Raw genomic sequence first — 15,048 nt, 5'->3', positions numbered from 1 at the left:
ACGGTCAAGACCTGCCGAAGTTTAAGTAGAGCACCAAGGGCTGAAAGGTGATTTAATGGACTTTCAATGTGGTATGGCTATTAGCTGCTGGACTGGTTGGTCTTGGTATTTTAGACACTGCTTATTTGGTGGGCTTTTTTCCACACACAACCATCTCTAGGGTTTACAGAGAATATTCTGAAAAAGAGAAAATATCCAGTGAGCAGCAGTTGCCTGTGAGAAAGCGCCTTGTTCATACCAGAGGTCAGAAGAGAATGTCCAGGCTGCTTCAAGCTGAGCAAGGCAACAGTAACTCAAATAGCCACTCGTAATAACCAATGAATGCTGAGGAGCACCTCCGAATACAATGAACCTTGAAAAAAGATCAGTTACTGTAATAAAGCTACAATTTGCACAGCCTCACTACATTTTCTATAGTACAAGACTGGAAAAGTTGTCCGGTCTGATGAGTCTCAATTTCAGCTACAACATTTGGATTGTAGGATCATAAACAACGTGAAACCATGGATCCGTCCAGCCTTGTGTCAATATTTCATGCTGGGGGTGATGATGAAATTCTACTTTTTATTGCTATTTTTCCTTTAGGATGTGATCAAAGTCCACTTTGCTCTCTTGCGAGCCATTGAAATGAACATGGTCAGTGGAGGAAGCGGCCTGGGGAAGATCTTTCTCGACTTCAAAGAAAGGTTGGTATCCGGACATTGCTGTGTTGTGTTTGTTCATAGACGTCCTGTGCTTTTCTGTGTTCTGTGCATGGGGTGTTAAAATCCACTTATAGTTTAGAAGCTGTGGCATTTTCTTCCTTTACTTTCAAATTTAGGAAGCAGCATCACGTTGAGGATCCACGGATCAGTGGATTGAAGGGATTAGTGTTCAAGGAAGAAGTCGATTAAAATGAACCGGTTTAATGAAAAAGCTGAGAGAGCATGTACACCATTGTTGTCCATCAGAGTGTATACTCAAAGCATTGCATTAGCTTGTCCAAATTATATTCCTTTATATTAGTCTTTCCACTTATTCCACCACCATCTATCTATTTTACCCACGTATTAGCTGTTCTGTGATTTCTACTGTCAGGTGCTCAGGATATATATTCACATTTAAAAACAACAGAGCTGAAAACTGCCTAAACATTTAACAAATATCTTAATAAATGAATATCTGTTTGAAGCAAATCATAAACAAATTCCCAAGGGCAGTAAAAATAATTTTCTCTGTTTCTGAAAATAGGTCTCAGTCAGTATTCAGAGCTGTTGCCAAATATCTCATTGTTTCACTTGGTTTAATAAATAATGTTTTACAAATTAATACGGAAATGACTTGATGAGAAGGTGTTTCCAGCAGTGTGGAGATTATGAAACCCAGTGAACAGTTAAAGCTGGGGGTTATTGGCAAACTGGATTTTCTCTCAGATGATCTCAATCTCGCCCAGCTGTGGAGCAACGTGTGGATAATTTGCATCCCTGAGGGGAGCAATGATCCCCGCTAAGGCGACTGCTTCATAGCTAATGGTAATGATGATAGCTTCTGGTCTCATTTATGATTCCATACAGTGCTATGGATGTGGCGCTCTTGCGAATAACACAGCCATTACGGCGTGAAAGCGAGTCACACAATGCACCGCATGTGTTACCTGTCCCTGCGTCCATAAGTACATTTTCTATTCCTCTGCACAGTGATAGCACAGATACTTTTCCCTCCTCTCTGATGCTTTTAACCGAAAACATTCACAGCACTTCTCTGGGTGACATCAGTTTGCATAGGTAATAGGCTTTTTTCGGGCCTCTTCTTTAAGCCTTAAGAGACCATGTAACATAAAATCGGTTTGACATAAGGGACTGTATTTCTGTTAAATGACAGAGACAGGCACATACTGTCTCCCTCAGCCTCATACATGCAACCACAGTCTTACTGTTTCTCCATCCTCATTAAGCTCATCTTACTCCCTGGTCTGATTCAGCAATGGTTGGAAAACTTAATCTGGCCATAGGTCACTAAAGGACAAGGGGAGGTTGTCACGTGATCAGACGTCTGTGGAGGCACGTAGAGCTGTTTTAAAAGTACAGGAAGGGAAGTCTCATTGGAAACATCTGTAGTTACACCAATTGTATTGTTTACTGAGGAAATGTGGTTTAAGCTTCTTGTTTTTATATATACCTATATATCCATATATATATATATATATATATATATATATATATATATATATATATATATATATATATATATATATATATATATTTTTTTTTTTTTTTTTTTTTCCATCTGTATCAATACTGGATAATATACTATATAATAATATACAGGAAGAAGAAGAATCTTGTCCTACCCATTAAAGTGCCTGTAACACTGGTCACTGTAAGATGATAAGTCTCACAGTCAGAATTACAGTTTATTGTAAAAGTGTTGGATGGAACATTGGACAGGCGAGTCAATTTATTTCACACAAGACTGGGAAGAAATCAACCTGTCTGTACGCGCTATGCTGTATGATGGACAATGTTGTGTTGAAGCAAAGAGCTCCATGACACTAAAATCAAATGTTGCTCTACACTAAGATTTCCACTCTTTTGAACAAACAGAATGGCATTAAAGGGGCACATACAATGCTGTAAAAATTAAATTTAGTTCAATGTTATTTAAACTGGATCACTATATAAACACATTTTATTTATATAAAACCAAGTCAAAGCGAAGGACCTTATTTTGTAGGGTAAAGACCCTGCAATAATACAGCGAAAACCCCAACAATTAGACGAACCCTTTTGAGCAAGCACTTGGCAACGGTGGGAAGCAAAAACTCCCTTTTAACCAGAAGAAACCTCTGGCAGAACCAGGCTTAGGGAGAGGCACCCTTTTGCCAAGATAGGTTGGAGATGTATTTGCCCCCTTGCTGATTTCTTTTTTAAATTTGTTTGTATGTAACACATTTAACTAATTTAAGTGAACAAGGAAAAAAATATCTAAATCTACCTGGCCCTTTGTGAAAAAGTAATGTCGTCTTGTTACATCTGGCATAAACCTAACACAGCATTTCATAAAAACAACATCGTGTCAACGTGGTGGTGGTGGTGGTGGTGGTGTGATGGCAGGCGGCTGCTTTGCTGCTTCAGGACTTGGATGACTTGTGAAGCTGATGGAACCAGGAATTCTGTCTCTACCAGAAAATTCTTAAGGAGAGGCTTTCAGTTCAAGAGCATTTGGGTTATGCAGCTGGACAATGATCTGAAACATCCCAGCAAGTCCATGTCTAAATGTCTAAAAAAAACCCTCAAAAACAACCAATTATTATTTCCCTATGTGAAAAAGTAAACCTTTGGGATAGATTTTTTCCCCTTGATACATAAGATCATCATTTTAAAACTGCATTTTCTATTTACTCAGGTTTAAAAAAGAAACCAGACAGGGGACAAATGCCTATTCACAGCACTATACAATCTGCATGTTGTTTGGTAAATGGTTTTTAAACTTCTGCTTCTGCTTCGCTCCATTTATATACAGATTTCCGAATTACATACGATTCATTGCTATTTACCATTACCAACATTTGTCACAAAAGAGATGCTGGGTTATTTTAAGACCATTCATTTGATTTGAGGAACCTTTACGTCAGAAGCCTTGACTTTCTCACTATGATTGACATGTAGACCGTCCTCATTATGAGCCACAGTGGTGTCTTGTCTCGCCATGGCGATAGACAACAGTGACCAGGGGATTTTTATTCACACAGCAACGCTCTCTTCATTCATCTTGGCAATTTTCTAAGGACCTGGCTTTGCATAATAAATTTGGTTATCTATGCTTGTAAGTCCCTGTGACCTTTACAACAATGTGCTTGTATCGTTTTTTTGCCTCACGTTGGTGCCAAAGATGAAAAGCTTTTTTTTTTGTATTGGTCTGAATGCCATGCTGAAAATGTCACTGGTTTATATGCTCAATTCTTAAACAGTCAGAACCAGGCAGAATGGAAAAGTACACTCAGAGGAAGCTCTATAAACTAAATGGGCATCTAAGTGCCCTCTTGTTGATGCACTCATTTGCAACATTCCCCAACTCATTTCCGGAGTAATCTGACTCCCTGATATCCATGCAGTGCCTAATCATGGCCATGCTATGAGGCTCTTTAGTGGAGGTCTTTGCTCTGTGTTCTCCTCCATTTGCTGTGTGCTGGATATGTTGAGTAGAGGTGAGAGGGTCCCAATGCCATGTGTCAGAGAATATTAGCTAGTTCCACAGCCTGTCACTTCTGCTTTGCTGGGAGGTTTCCTCACTTGCCTGACTCGCCTCGCAGGGCTCCACAAGGGTGGGGGGTGAAGGCTCAGAGCACATCTACTCAAAATTGCATTTCCTGTGAGATAACATGCACGATGGTGTCAGAAGAGGCCAGCACAGCAGGGCAATATCACCGGCACTTAAAAGAATAAAAACATGAAGTTTCTTCCTGCACTTGCAAACTCCTGTTTATTTATCTATCTTTTTCCTTTTCCTTGCGTGGGCTACTGCATCCTGCAGGTATGCTAATGGCATAGCGGGAAACTTACCAAACGATCATTTAATGAATAGAAATATCGTTATTTTTCAGTGGAAGGTAACTATTCACACTGCAGACTTTGTGGTTGACCACTGGGATGATTTCTTCTTCTTGTTTCCCTCGCTGTAATCAGCTTTATAAAAGTTGTTGATGTTATATCTGATATCATCCCCCCTCCCCCCCCCCCAAAAAAAAAAAAAAAAAAAGAAATCATAGTCCTATGTACTTCACAAGCCCAGTTAAATGGGGAGGGTAGCATCAGGCAGGGCAGCCAGCCATAAAATGTTTGCCAAATGAAGCATGCAGTTCATCAATAGTACATAAGAGGAACAGCTCAGTTTGAGCAGTTAGGAGACAAAGTTAGAGAGACAAGGCTGAGATGGTCAGACATGTACAGTGGAGGGATGGAGGGATAATGGGCAAAGGATGTTGACTATGGAGCTGCCAGGTAGGAGGAAAAGAGGAAAACTGCATAGAAGATTCATGGAGAGGGTTGGTGTGACAGAAGAGGATGCTATGGTTAGGGTGAAATGAAGGCAAATAATATGCTGTAGCAACCCCTAAAGGGAGCAACTAAAAGAAGGTGATCGGGTTTTTCCTCAAATCTGTACAGAAGGAAAACAAACAACCACAACACAGTATTCATCAGTGTGTAAACATTCAAGCACAAATTCTTGTGCTTGAATGTCGAAAACTGTTAATAAACTGTTAGTAATGAATTGTCACCAGTTTTCAGCAATTTCTTAAGAGCCGTGGTTAAGCATTGAGCGTATTTATCACCACATCACAGACTAATTAGAGCTGGCTGGGTGAGAAGACTGCATGGATGCTTCAGTGTACTTGTGTGTCACTAGCAGTTTGGTTTCACGATCTCGGTTTAAGAAGATGACAACACTTTCAATTGGCCTCTCACAGTTTAGATAAAAAGCTTGCTATTAAAAATGTTCATGTATCCGAATTTTGTTGTATCCAAATATAGTTTTTGTGAGATTTAGTGATTGTTGGGGTGATATTTTGGTCATAAAAATAGATAGACATTTTTTTTTCATTTATTGTATAACAGCACCCTATATTTTATTTTATATACATACAGAATGTAACTGGTTGCCCTTTCATGATACTGAACACAAACAGGCTGATGAAATATAGCAATGTAATTGTAAAATAGCAAAAATATTGTACCTCCCCATATGGAAAAGAAATAGTAAAAACTTATATGTGATTTACTCATGAAAGTGGCCACTTTCTCATTACTTTCATATATTGTTTTAGTAAGTATCCAAACCATACAAGTTTCATTATATAATTTTTCAAGGGATCTTATATCTGTCTTCACTCTTATATGCTTTTCATACAAGTTTCACACAAGACAGATACAAACTTTATAAGATTTATATATATCTTTTCCATATGGGTCATTTGACACTGTTCCTTGTTACCTGTTAAAATAAGCTTTAAAAATTGTTTGAGTTCCATAAACTTCATTAAAGCTTTGTATAATTACATTTGTACCAAAGAACGCTACACTACCCTAAAGAGTACTCAACCCTAGAAATATGAACGTGATGTGAAGCTAGGGTTTTGGAGGGCTAGTAGGTGCACTGAGATTAAACTCAAGCAACTTGGCAATGGACAGGTGGCCTAGATAAAATAAAAGTGCAGCAGAAGCAAAAGCTCGTAACTAAAATAGTCTCAATGACTTCCACACACTGAAGAATGGCCTTCTGTTAAATTGACTCACACGAGAAAATAAATCAGTCTTTCATTAATTCACTTTCATTCACTTAGTTCTTGTTATTGTTCTGAGAGAAACATAATTTGTTCATTGAATAGTTTGTTTATTAACCCTCTCAGGCTCAAATTAAACTTTTTGTTGCTAATGCACAACCAAGTCCCGCAGTGGTACTTCTGAGTAAAAAAAAACTCATAAAATATGTATGTGGGGTAATCAGGTTGTTAGTTTTTAACTGTTGCAAATCGGCAACGCCTGCCTTGAGAGGGTTAAGGCCATGGATTGAAAAATGAAAAATGAAAAAGAAGCAAGCTCTAGCCCAGGGGTCGGCAACCCTAGGCACACGTGCCTCAGCTGAACAGGTGATGGAGAAACAGGTTTACCTTTTAGGTGACATGAATGAGTTGAAGGGAAGTTCTGAACTGTTTCTGAGAGACAAATAACACCAGGATCTTTTTCTAAGTAGCTGACAGCTGGTAACTGTGCAGGGGCGGGTCTAGCAAAGTTTTGCCAGGGGGGCAGGTAGGGCATTAACAGGGAGAGGGGGGCACAAAGAAATACTTTCTCATTCTCACTTAAAATGTCTGGCTGTTATTAAATAATTATCTGAAGCTTACAACCAAAGTTTTTATCTTATGTAAAATGTATAGAAATCATACTTACAGGGAGTGCAGAATTATTAGGCAAGTTGTATTTCTGAGGAATAATTTTATTATTGAACAACAACCATGTTCTCAATGAACCCAAAAAACTCATTAATATCAAAGCTGAATGTTTTTGGAAGTAGTTTTTAGTTTGTTTTTAGTTTTAGCTATTTTAGGGGGATATCTGTGTGTGCAAGTCAAGTCAAGTCACTCCATTCTATGTTTGATCGCAATTTCTATAACTTCCGAGACCACCAACGATGATATTATTCAGCTATAAAGTGTGATGTGAACATATTTAGAACTTACCGGAATGAAAATGTCTTGAGCACACCAGCTGATATATCTGGAGACGTAACAGAACTTGATATCAGCTCGTCTCACGGCTTCTATCCAGGCTAGACGCCTTCGTTTGGTAATATCCGATACATGAGCTCCTTCATGTTGCTTCCAGGTTGGGAAAGCATAAAAAGACAATCGAAACTTATTCCCGTGCCGGTCGTAAGATCGAACATTGCAGCCGACCACACAGCAAGTACGAACCATGGCTATGCTTTCGCTCCTTACTTAGACCCCCAAAATGGCGGATCGGGCCAAAATCCTTTCCACGCCCACCCCCGTGACATCACGCTCCAAAGCCCTATAGGGTGTTGATGTCATTAGACCACACCCCTTCTCATTACAGAGTTACACATCACCTAAAATGTTTAATTGGTAGTAGGCTTTCGAGCCTATACAGCTTGGAGTAAGACAACATACATGAAGAGGATGATGTGGACAAAATACTCATTTGCCTAATAATTCTGCACTCCCTGTATACCAACAAGACAGCGTTTGTTTTCATTCAAAGGCTTTATGGCTTTAATACCTGGTGGGCCGGTCTTTAGTCAAAATGCCTGGGCTGTTTTTTTTTTTTTTTTTGTCCCAGTCCAGCCCTGGGCACGACACGCAGTGAATTAATCTGAGAAGGTGCATCAAAAAATTAATGGCCGGGCCAGCGGTGCAAATCAGCTCGCATAGACACATTAGTTGACGGTATCTTAGCTAACAGCCCCAACTACCAGATTCAACTTGTAATTGGCTAAAAAAAATAACTTACTTACTAACTCACCTACTGGTGAGAGGGACGTTGTTAGCTTTCCACATTCCGACACTTCAAAAGCTTCAGGAGCTTTCCGCTCAGCACAGCATCAGCACCACGGAAATACACGGATACATCCGTAGACTCGAGACACAATGCATTTTTGGGACTTTCAGGTGTATGGACCAATGTTTTCTTTTCTGATCAAACCAGAAAGCTTTAATGAGCAGCTGGGTTTGTCTCGCATTAACTGGCTGGGTTAATGCCAGTTAATGCAACATCGAAGCAGCTGGAATCCACAGCTGTGCGTGTTCATGGAGCTTTCATTTTCACCTGCTGGACATCACTACCTGACAAGTTTAACTGTCTTCAGAACATTGCAGAGGCCTTATTGACAGTATTTGGCTCTACATATCTGTGTGAGCAGATTTTCTCTCACATGAGTGTCCTCAGGTCTGAATGCTGGACACTTGGAGACCTGTGTCTCTGAGTGGGAGACCAGAGATCACATTAACATGTGTGTCAGTTTATTTTTCTTATCATTCTTGTGAGGAGACCATAAATAGCATTTGTATTTTCTGTTGTACAGTTCATTTACTGTTATGGATAAAAAGTCTTTTTTTGTTTCAAAATAGCTGATAACTATTCGCTGATAGCTGCCAACATCTGCAAACAAATATCATTCTATAAAGTGGTTCTATATAGTGTGTAACTGTTCATATAGAGCGTTATTAAATTTATTGCTAATGCAATCATATGGCACATTGACTTCTGAGGAAATTTTAGATGGCACTCGTCATTAGAAAGGTTGCCTACCCCTGCTCTAGCCTTTAGGACAGTGTAGCCACATTTGCTTGCTGCATAACTTAAAGAGCCACCATTGTTCTTCATTTTGTTCATCTTCACCAAGTTTTTTAACATTTCTTATAATTTCCATACTGAAGTTAAATCGCATCATTTCGTATGCTGCTATTACAAACTCCTTCATGTCCCATTAGGAGCTGATAGCTCACTATAAGATTTGTGACCTGGCACGTACCATTATGTCCTCACTATATCGCACAGTCTTAAAATTGATCAAGGCCACCATTAATCTCAATCACTGTGTCGTCAAAGAGGAGCCAGAGCTGAGGAGAGCTGTCTCCCAGAGTGTGGATCACATCTTAATCAGGGGCTTGTTAGCCCTGGGCCCTGTGCTTCGTACGTCGCTTACTACATCCAAGATCAAATGAAACATCCAAGACCAAATCATCGCGCTAACTCTGAGCTCGCTATTCCGGTTCCCCGAACACACCTGTTGTTGACGATTAGTATAGCTGGATGAAGTAATGTGAGATCACTGGGTGGCCCAACAGGGGCTACGCATCGATAGTAGAAACATTGATCGGCAACCCTTTGATTGGTCGGCGAAAATGTCGAAGGAGCGCGCTCGGTATTTTTCGGCAGCAGAGCAAGAACTCTTGATTGAGGGATTTCAGGAGTTTCAGAGTTTAATTAAAACGCAACGGAACACTGCAAAGGCTGCAAAAGCAAGGAGAGAGGGCTGGCAGAAAGTTGCTGACAAATCAAACTCGTAAGTAATTCAATAATAACAATAATAATGGAGTGGATTTATATAGCGCTTTTCAAGGCACCCAAAGCTCTTTACAATGCCACTATTCATTCACTCTCACATTCACACACTGGTGGAGGCAGCTACGGTTGTAGCCACAGCTGCCCTGGGGCAGACTGACAGAAGCCAGGCTGCCATATTGCGCCATCGGCCCCTCTGGCCAACACCAGTAGGCGGTAGGGTAAATTTATCATATCACACCATATTATCCAATATTATATTACATTATATTATATTATAATATGTTACATTATATCCCCTTTCACATTAGAGCCATAACAGAACCCACTAGAACATGGGAACAAGTAAAAGTGAAATATAAGAATATTCTACAGAATGGTAATATTTATCACTTATATTGCTTGTCGTCTCTTGGAAAGAGACCCTGAAATACTCTGTTTGTTTGTTCATAACAGCAACCAAGAAAAGGGCAGAGCAAAAAAAAAGACAAGTGGTGGTCCTGCACCCCCTCGTCAACAAGTTGGTTAAGTGAATAATACCCTCACGGGAAAATCGATATCTCTCTATGAGCACACTGTCGCGCTGAGCTAAAGGATCCTGTCTATCCCGCAATATACGCTGAATTCTGAAAACTCTCCTTATCAATCTTGCACCTTCGGCAATGGGTTGCTCGCATATACGGACAGGACATGTCTGCGACAGACTTCCCAAATCCACCTTCGCTTTTATAGCCGTGGTCTCTCATCTTGCTTACATGAAGTAATTTACAATTACTACTCTGAAATATGAATTACATCTGTAATAATCACATACATGTAATAGAATGTTAATAGTACATTTCCCTTTTTTAGGGAATGACCTGTATGTATCTGTGTGAAATCAATAAAAGGATCAAGTGCTGCATTATCTTTAGTTACATTGATGTTATTTATTTATGGTGAAACAGTGGTGGAATATCGCTGTTGCTTTCGTATGAATGACGCGGACATACCTGCGTGGCCGCGATCTAATCCTGTTTACATAAAGTAAACCTGCTCCCGAGCAGGTTTACGCTTACGGCTCTGTTGCTATGACAGCAAGTCCCGGATGGGCTTCGGGGAACCGAACGATCCAGGATCACGCGAAATCGTCAACAATCTCATCCAGCTAACTCACTTAGCGCGGTACGAAGAACAGGCCCCTGGGCTTAACCATAGCTGGAGCCTGCAGGAGGGGGCCTTATTCAAACCTCTGTCTGAGCTCCAGTTAAAACTCCAGTGATCACCTCTTGTTGATCTCTGCAGAGCAGAGGATAATCACATGGTGAATGGGTTTGACAGAAATGCTGCTTTTAAGGTGAAGATGTTCAGTGTTTCACATCTGGCATAAGTTGCATAACTGAAAAACAGTTTTGTAGCCATGAATTTTTTTTAGAGCCACTGGAAGAGAGCAATTAATCATTTTAAAAGAGACTTTTGCTCTAATATTTGAAATTTGTGTTTTGGGAACACTGCATGCAGAATTTTTGAAATACCCATTAATGACCATTTAAACAGACTTGTCATTCCAAAGATTTGTATCCTTATTGATTAAAAAACATGAATAGAAATGGTTAACCTTAAGTTAAATATAAAATAAATACATAATATGTGTCACTATGCATAACCAGTTTTGTTTCCTGATTGCATCATTACCAAAGTTCCCTGGATGGTCTGTTTTTAGTGCCTGTTATTCAAAGCTATCAGAGGCTTGATTAGACTTCAGGGTGCCAGCTCTCTACACTGCCTCGCTCGCTTAAGATTCAGATTAAGAGGCCTATGTGCCAACTCTACCAAGCTGTGCGGGTGGGTTGCACTATACCAGCCTGTGCCAGTGCCCTACTTTGACTGAGTAAGTGCAAAGAATGTTTGCCACGTGCAGTGGCATCCTCCAGGCAAGATGACTTTGAACTCCCTCCCAGCTGAACCCGTAGATCTATGTCAGTGTCCCATTGTAATATCTAATGAACTCAGCTCTCATATCCTCACTACTCAAAATTAAAAGATTGTTTTCCCCTCACACACTGATAAGAGGAGCTCTGCAAACCAACTGATATAAAGCCCTGACTTTCATTAGTACGCTATGATTATAGCTTATTGGCAAGAGCATGCCACCCCTTCAAATATTTCCCTTGGATGTGAATATATTTTTAATTATAATACATTAATTATAATACATTTATTCACACATGCATTTATCTGTACCCGTTAGTGTTAAATGACTCTTAACGTGACTTCCCAAATTATATTAATAAACTTAAAATGAATACATTGCCTGAAGGTCCATATACTACCAAAAGATTCTACTTTACAGCTAATTGTAGACATTTTTTACCTGTGTTTTAACAAAGATATTATAAATCTCGTAATTTTAGATGTTAACACAAGACTTATTAGTCCTTATTAATTCTTATTTTTAGACTGCAAACACCACACGGAGGTTTATGGGCCCACTTGCTCTTTGCCTCACCGAGGACGAGCAAAAATATGCAAATTATAATCTCAACTGTCTCCTAAAAACATTAATGTTTTATTATTTGGACCTCCAGCATTTCTAAGGGCACAGTGGGACATTTGTGAGTGGATGTAGTCATGATCTTAAAAATAAAAAAGCTTTAATAAGAAAGCCTAACATTTCAAAAAGTTGCTTTTGTTGTATTCAAGATTATTCTGGGACTTGTAAATGTTTGTGTCCTTGTACTATTTCTTTTGAGAGTATCAGCTGTAAACATTTTTATACAGTCTCCTCATATTTCTTCTGTGGATTCCTTAATGAGGATGAGTTGTAACAGAGTAACTGGATTAATTAGTTTTTCACATCCCCAGGTTGCTGATCTATGGTCAGTACTGCAGCCACATGGAGAATGCCCAGAAGAAACTGGACGAGCTAATAGCCACACGGGAAGATGTCAGGATTAAAGTAGAGGTAACATTCATCTCTACACACGTTTAAAATGAATGTCGTACTCAGAAGGTGTTGTATTTGTACCAAATTATCTGGTCTGAGTATTTTAAAAACTGATGCTCTGCTAGGATTTTACCACTCATCCATCTCCAAAGTTTGCAGACAATGACACAAAAAAGTAAAAATATGTGGTGAGTAGCATTTGTCAGGGTGAACATACCTTCTTCATGCCAGAGGGCAGAGATCATGGCCAGATTGTTTTCTAGCTGATAATAAGGCAACAGTAACTGAAAAAAGCATGTTACAACCAAGGTATGCAACATCTTCTCTGAATCCAAAATGTGACCAACCTTAAATCAGATGACCACACCATGTGCCGCTCTGGTGAGTCTGGATTTCTGCTGTGACACTTTAATGACAGGATCAGAATTTCGCTTCAAAAAGAAGATGGCATGGATTTATCCTGTTTGTGCCAACAGCTAAGGCTAGTGGTGGTGGACTAATGGTGTGGGGAACATTTTCTTGGCACACTTTGGACCCCTTACAGTACCAATTGAGTGTCATTTAAAAAAAAACACAGCCTACCTGAGTATTTTTGCTGATCATGTCCATCCATTTATGACCACAATGTGCCTGTCTTCTAATGGCTGCTTCCACAGGTTAATGCACCATGTCAAAAAAGCTCACCGGGTTCCAGAGTGTGATAGTCAGCAAAATTATATTTACAAATTGTTAAATGTTCCTGCTGACTCCTGGCACCAGTGTGTGGAGATACATTATTATATTACAGCAGCTGGATATTTGTCCACCTGTTTTGATATGGCATTCTAGCTAGTGTTTTGCCCATGCACCATGTGCAAACACCACAGGAGAAGAGAAACATATTTCGGTGTATTGCATTACTACCAAATTCATTGTGTGCCAACTACAGAAAAAGGACAAAGTGATGCAGTATTTCTTTTAGAAAGTATACTCAAATCTAAAATTTTATATCAATCCAGACTTGCAGTACATGCTCTGAAGAGTTGTACCAACAAAATAAGCTGCTTTAGAATATGGCCGTTTCAATCAAAGCCCAACTCAAAAGTAAAATTTACTGTTGAATAAACAATGACAATGACTAAATAATGACTTAAATAAATTCATCAGTGGGGCCAAGCTTTGCCTTTGTTAGGCAGAACCTATAATGAAGTCAGATGTAATTTGCATATTTGCCCCTAGAGCCTTAAAAAATTCAGAACATTTTGTTATACTGAACAAAACGGAATATTAACCAAACAGGGGTTGTGGTGGATCTTGGTTGTATTGTTAAATTTCCTTGTACACAGGAAAAGATGAAACAAGAGAAAAGGAACCTTTACTGTGTAAATCTGGGACATTTTTAGAATCTATGTATACAACAAGATCTCCCCCTCAGTATGCTGCTATGATTTTGTGATGTTATACAGACTGAAAATCCTTAGAAAAGGAATGCAGGATAGAGCGGGATTAAAGCACATTTGCAGTTAGAATGGGAGGACAAGTGGGCCCTAGAGCTGATGAGCACAAAAGGCAATACATATAGCTACACAGGGTAGTAGTAACTGAGATACCCCATTCAAAATAAAGGAGCTTTGTAAAAGGCTAAGTCAGCCTGTTATTGGCTCAGTATAGAAAAGTACTGTTTGTAAAACAGGATAAGCTTTGCTGATATTGCACACTTAAAGAAACCGAGTGAACAAAGATGTACACAGACACCACTGTGAGGGAACCTTATAGGACAATACTAACAAAAGAGCGCTTCTTATGGAGCCGAGAGAGAATTTAGGGATATGCACTCATTTGTCAGAGGATGTCCTCTCTCAGTATGCTGCGTAATTGTGTCACAAATAGCTGGCACAACCAGAGTTTTTGTGCCCTGAAAGAATAAACCGGCCTCATTGCTAAAGGAGTGCCCTGTGAATGTGTGGAAGCAACAGCAGCAACACAACAGTGTATTCTTAAACAACAAATGAATACTTGTTTGTAGGAAATCTACAATGCTGTATTATGCAACATGTAATAACTGTGCCACTGCTTGTGTCACTCTTCCACAGGAATGTACAATGAAAGTGCAAGAAGGAAAGTTCAAGCTCCAAGATCTTTTGGTAGTTCCCATGCAGAGGGTGCTGAAGTATCACCTCCTACTAAAGGTAAAATCCAAATCTGTAAAACCTGTTTATGTGTTTACACAGTTTCATTCAAATGTCATTAAGATTTTGGCTAAATAGCCGTGTGATATCATACACACGTGCTTTATTTTTAACTTCTTACCTTTCAAAAGTTTATCTCAAACATCTGTGCTGCTATGTCACTGTGGCACAGCCAGTGTATGTTGCTAACTTTCAGATATAGTTTGAGGTGCAAAAACCCCGTCTTCTGCAGGGAAAAGATGCGTCTCTTCCATAAGAAATCATAAAATGTCAGATGACCTGACGAACAACAGAGACATGAAAAAGGTGTTTTCTGATTTCAGTAAACATGTTGTTTCTTTCACTCTCGGCGCAATTGACTCTACACTTAAGATAAGCTAAATAAGGAATACGC

The 15,048-nt window shown here is 39.4% G+C and overlaps 1 protein-coding gene across 10 annotated transcripts in view; it reads left to right on the top strand.

Moving 5' to 3' along the window:
- Window positions 1-15,048, top strand: part of vav2 (vav guanine nucleotide exchange factor 2) — a 199,419-nt gene that overhangs the window by 162,349 nt on the left and 22,022 nt on the right. For all 10 annotated transcript variants that reach the window (XM_085463279.1, XM_085463274.1, XM_085463273.1 and 7 more), the window contains 3 exons: window positions 586-686; window positions 12,405-12,504; window positions 14,559-14,654. In XM_085463279.1, the coding sequence (XP_085319405.1) occupies window positions 586-686; window positions 12,405-12,504; window positions 14,559-14,654 (297 nt within the window). The remainder of the gene's footprint in view (window positions 1-585; window positions 687-12,404; window positions 12,505-14,558; window positions 14,655-15,048) is intronic.

Source organism: Copadichromis virginalis, linkage group LG7, assembly GCF_057382275.1.
Source record: "Copadichromis virginalis isolate Kocher_CV1m ecotype Utaka linkage group LG7, C_Virginalis_male_GT1.1, whole genome shotgun sequence".
NCBI classification, from domain to species: Eukaryota; Metazoa; Chordata; class Actinopteri; order Cichliformes; family Cichlidae; genus Copadichromis; species Copadichromis virginalis.
This window is presented reverse-complemented; position numbering and strand designations above follow the sequence as displayed.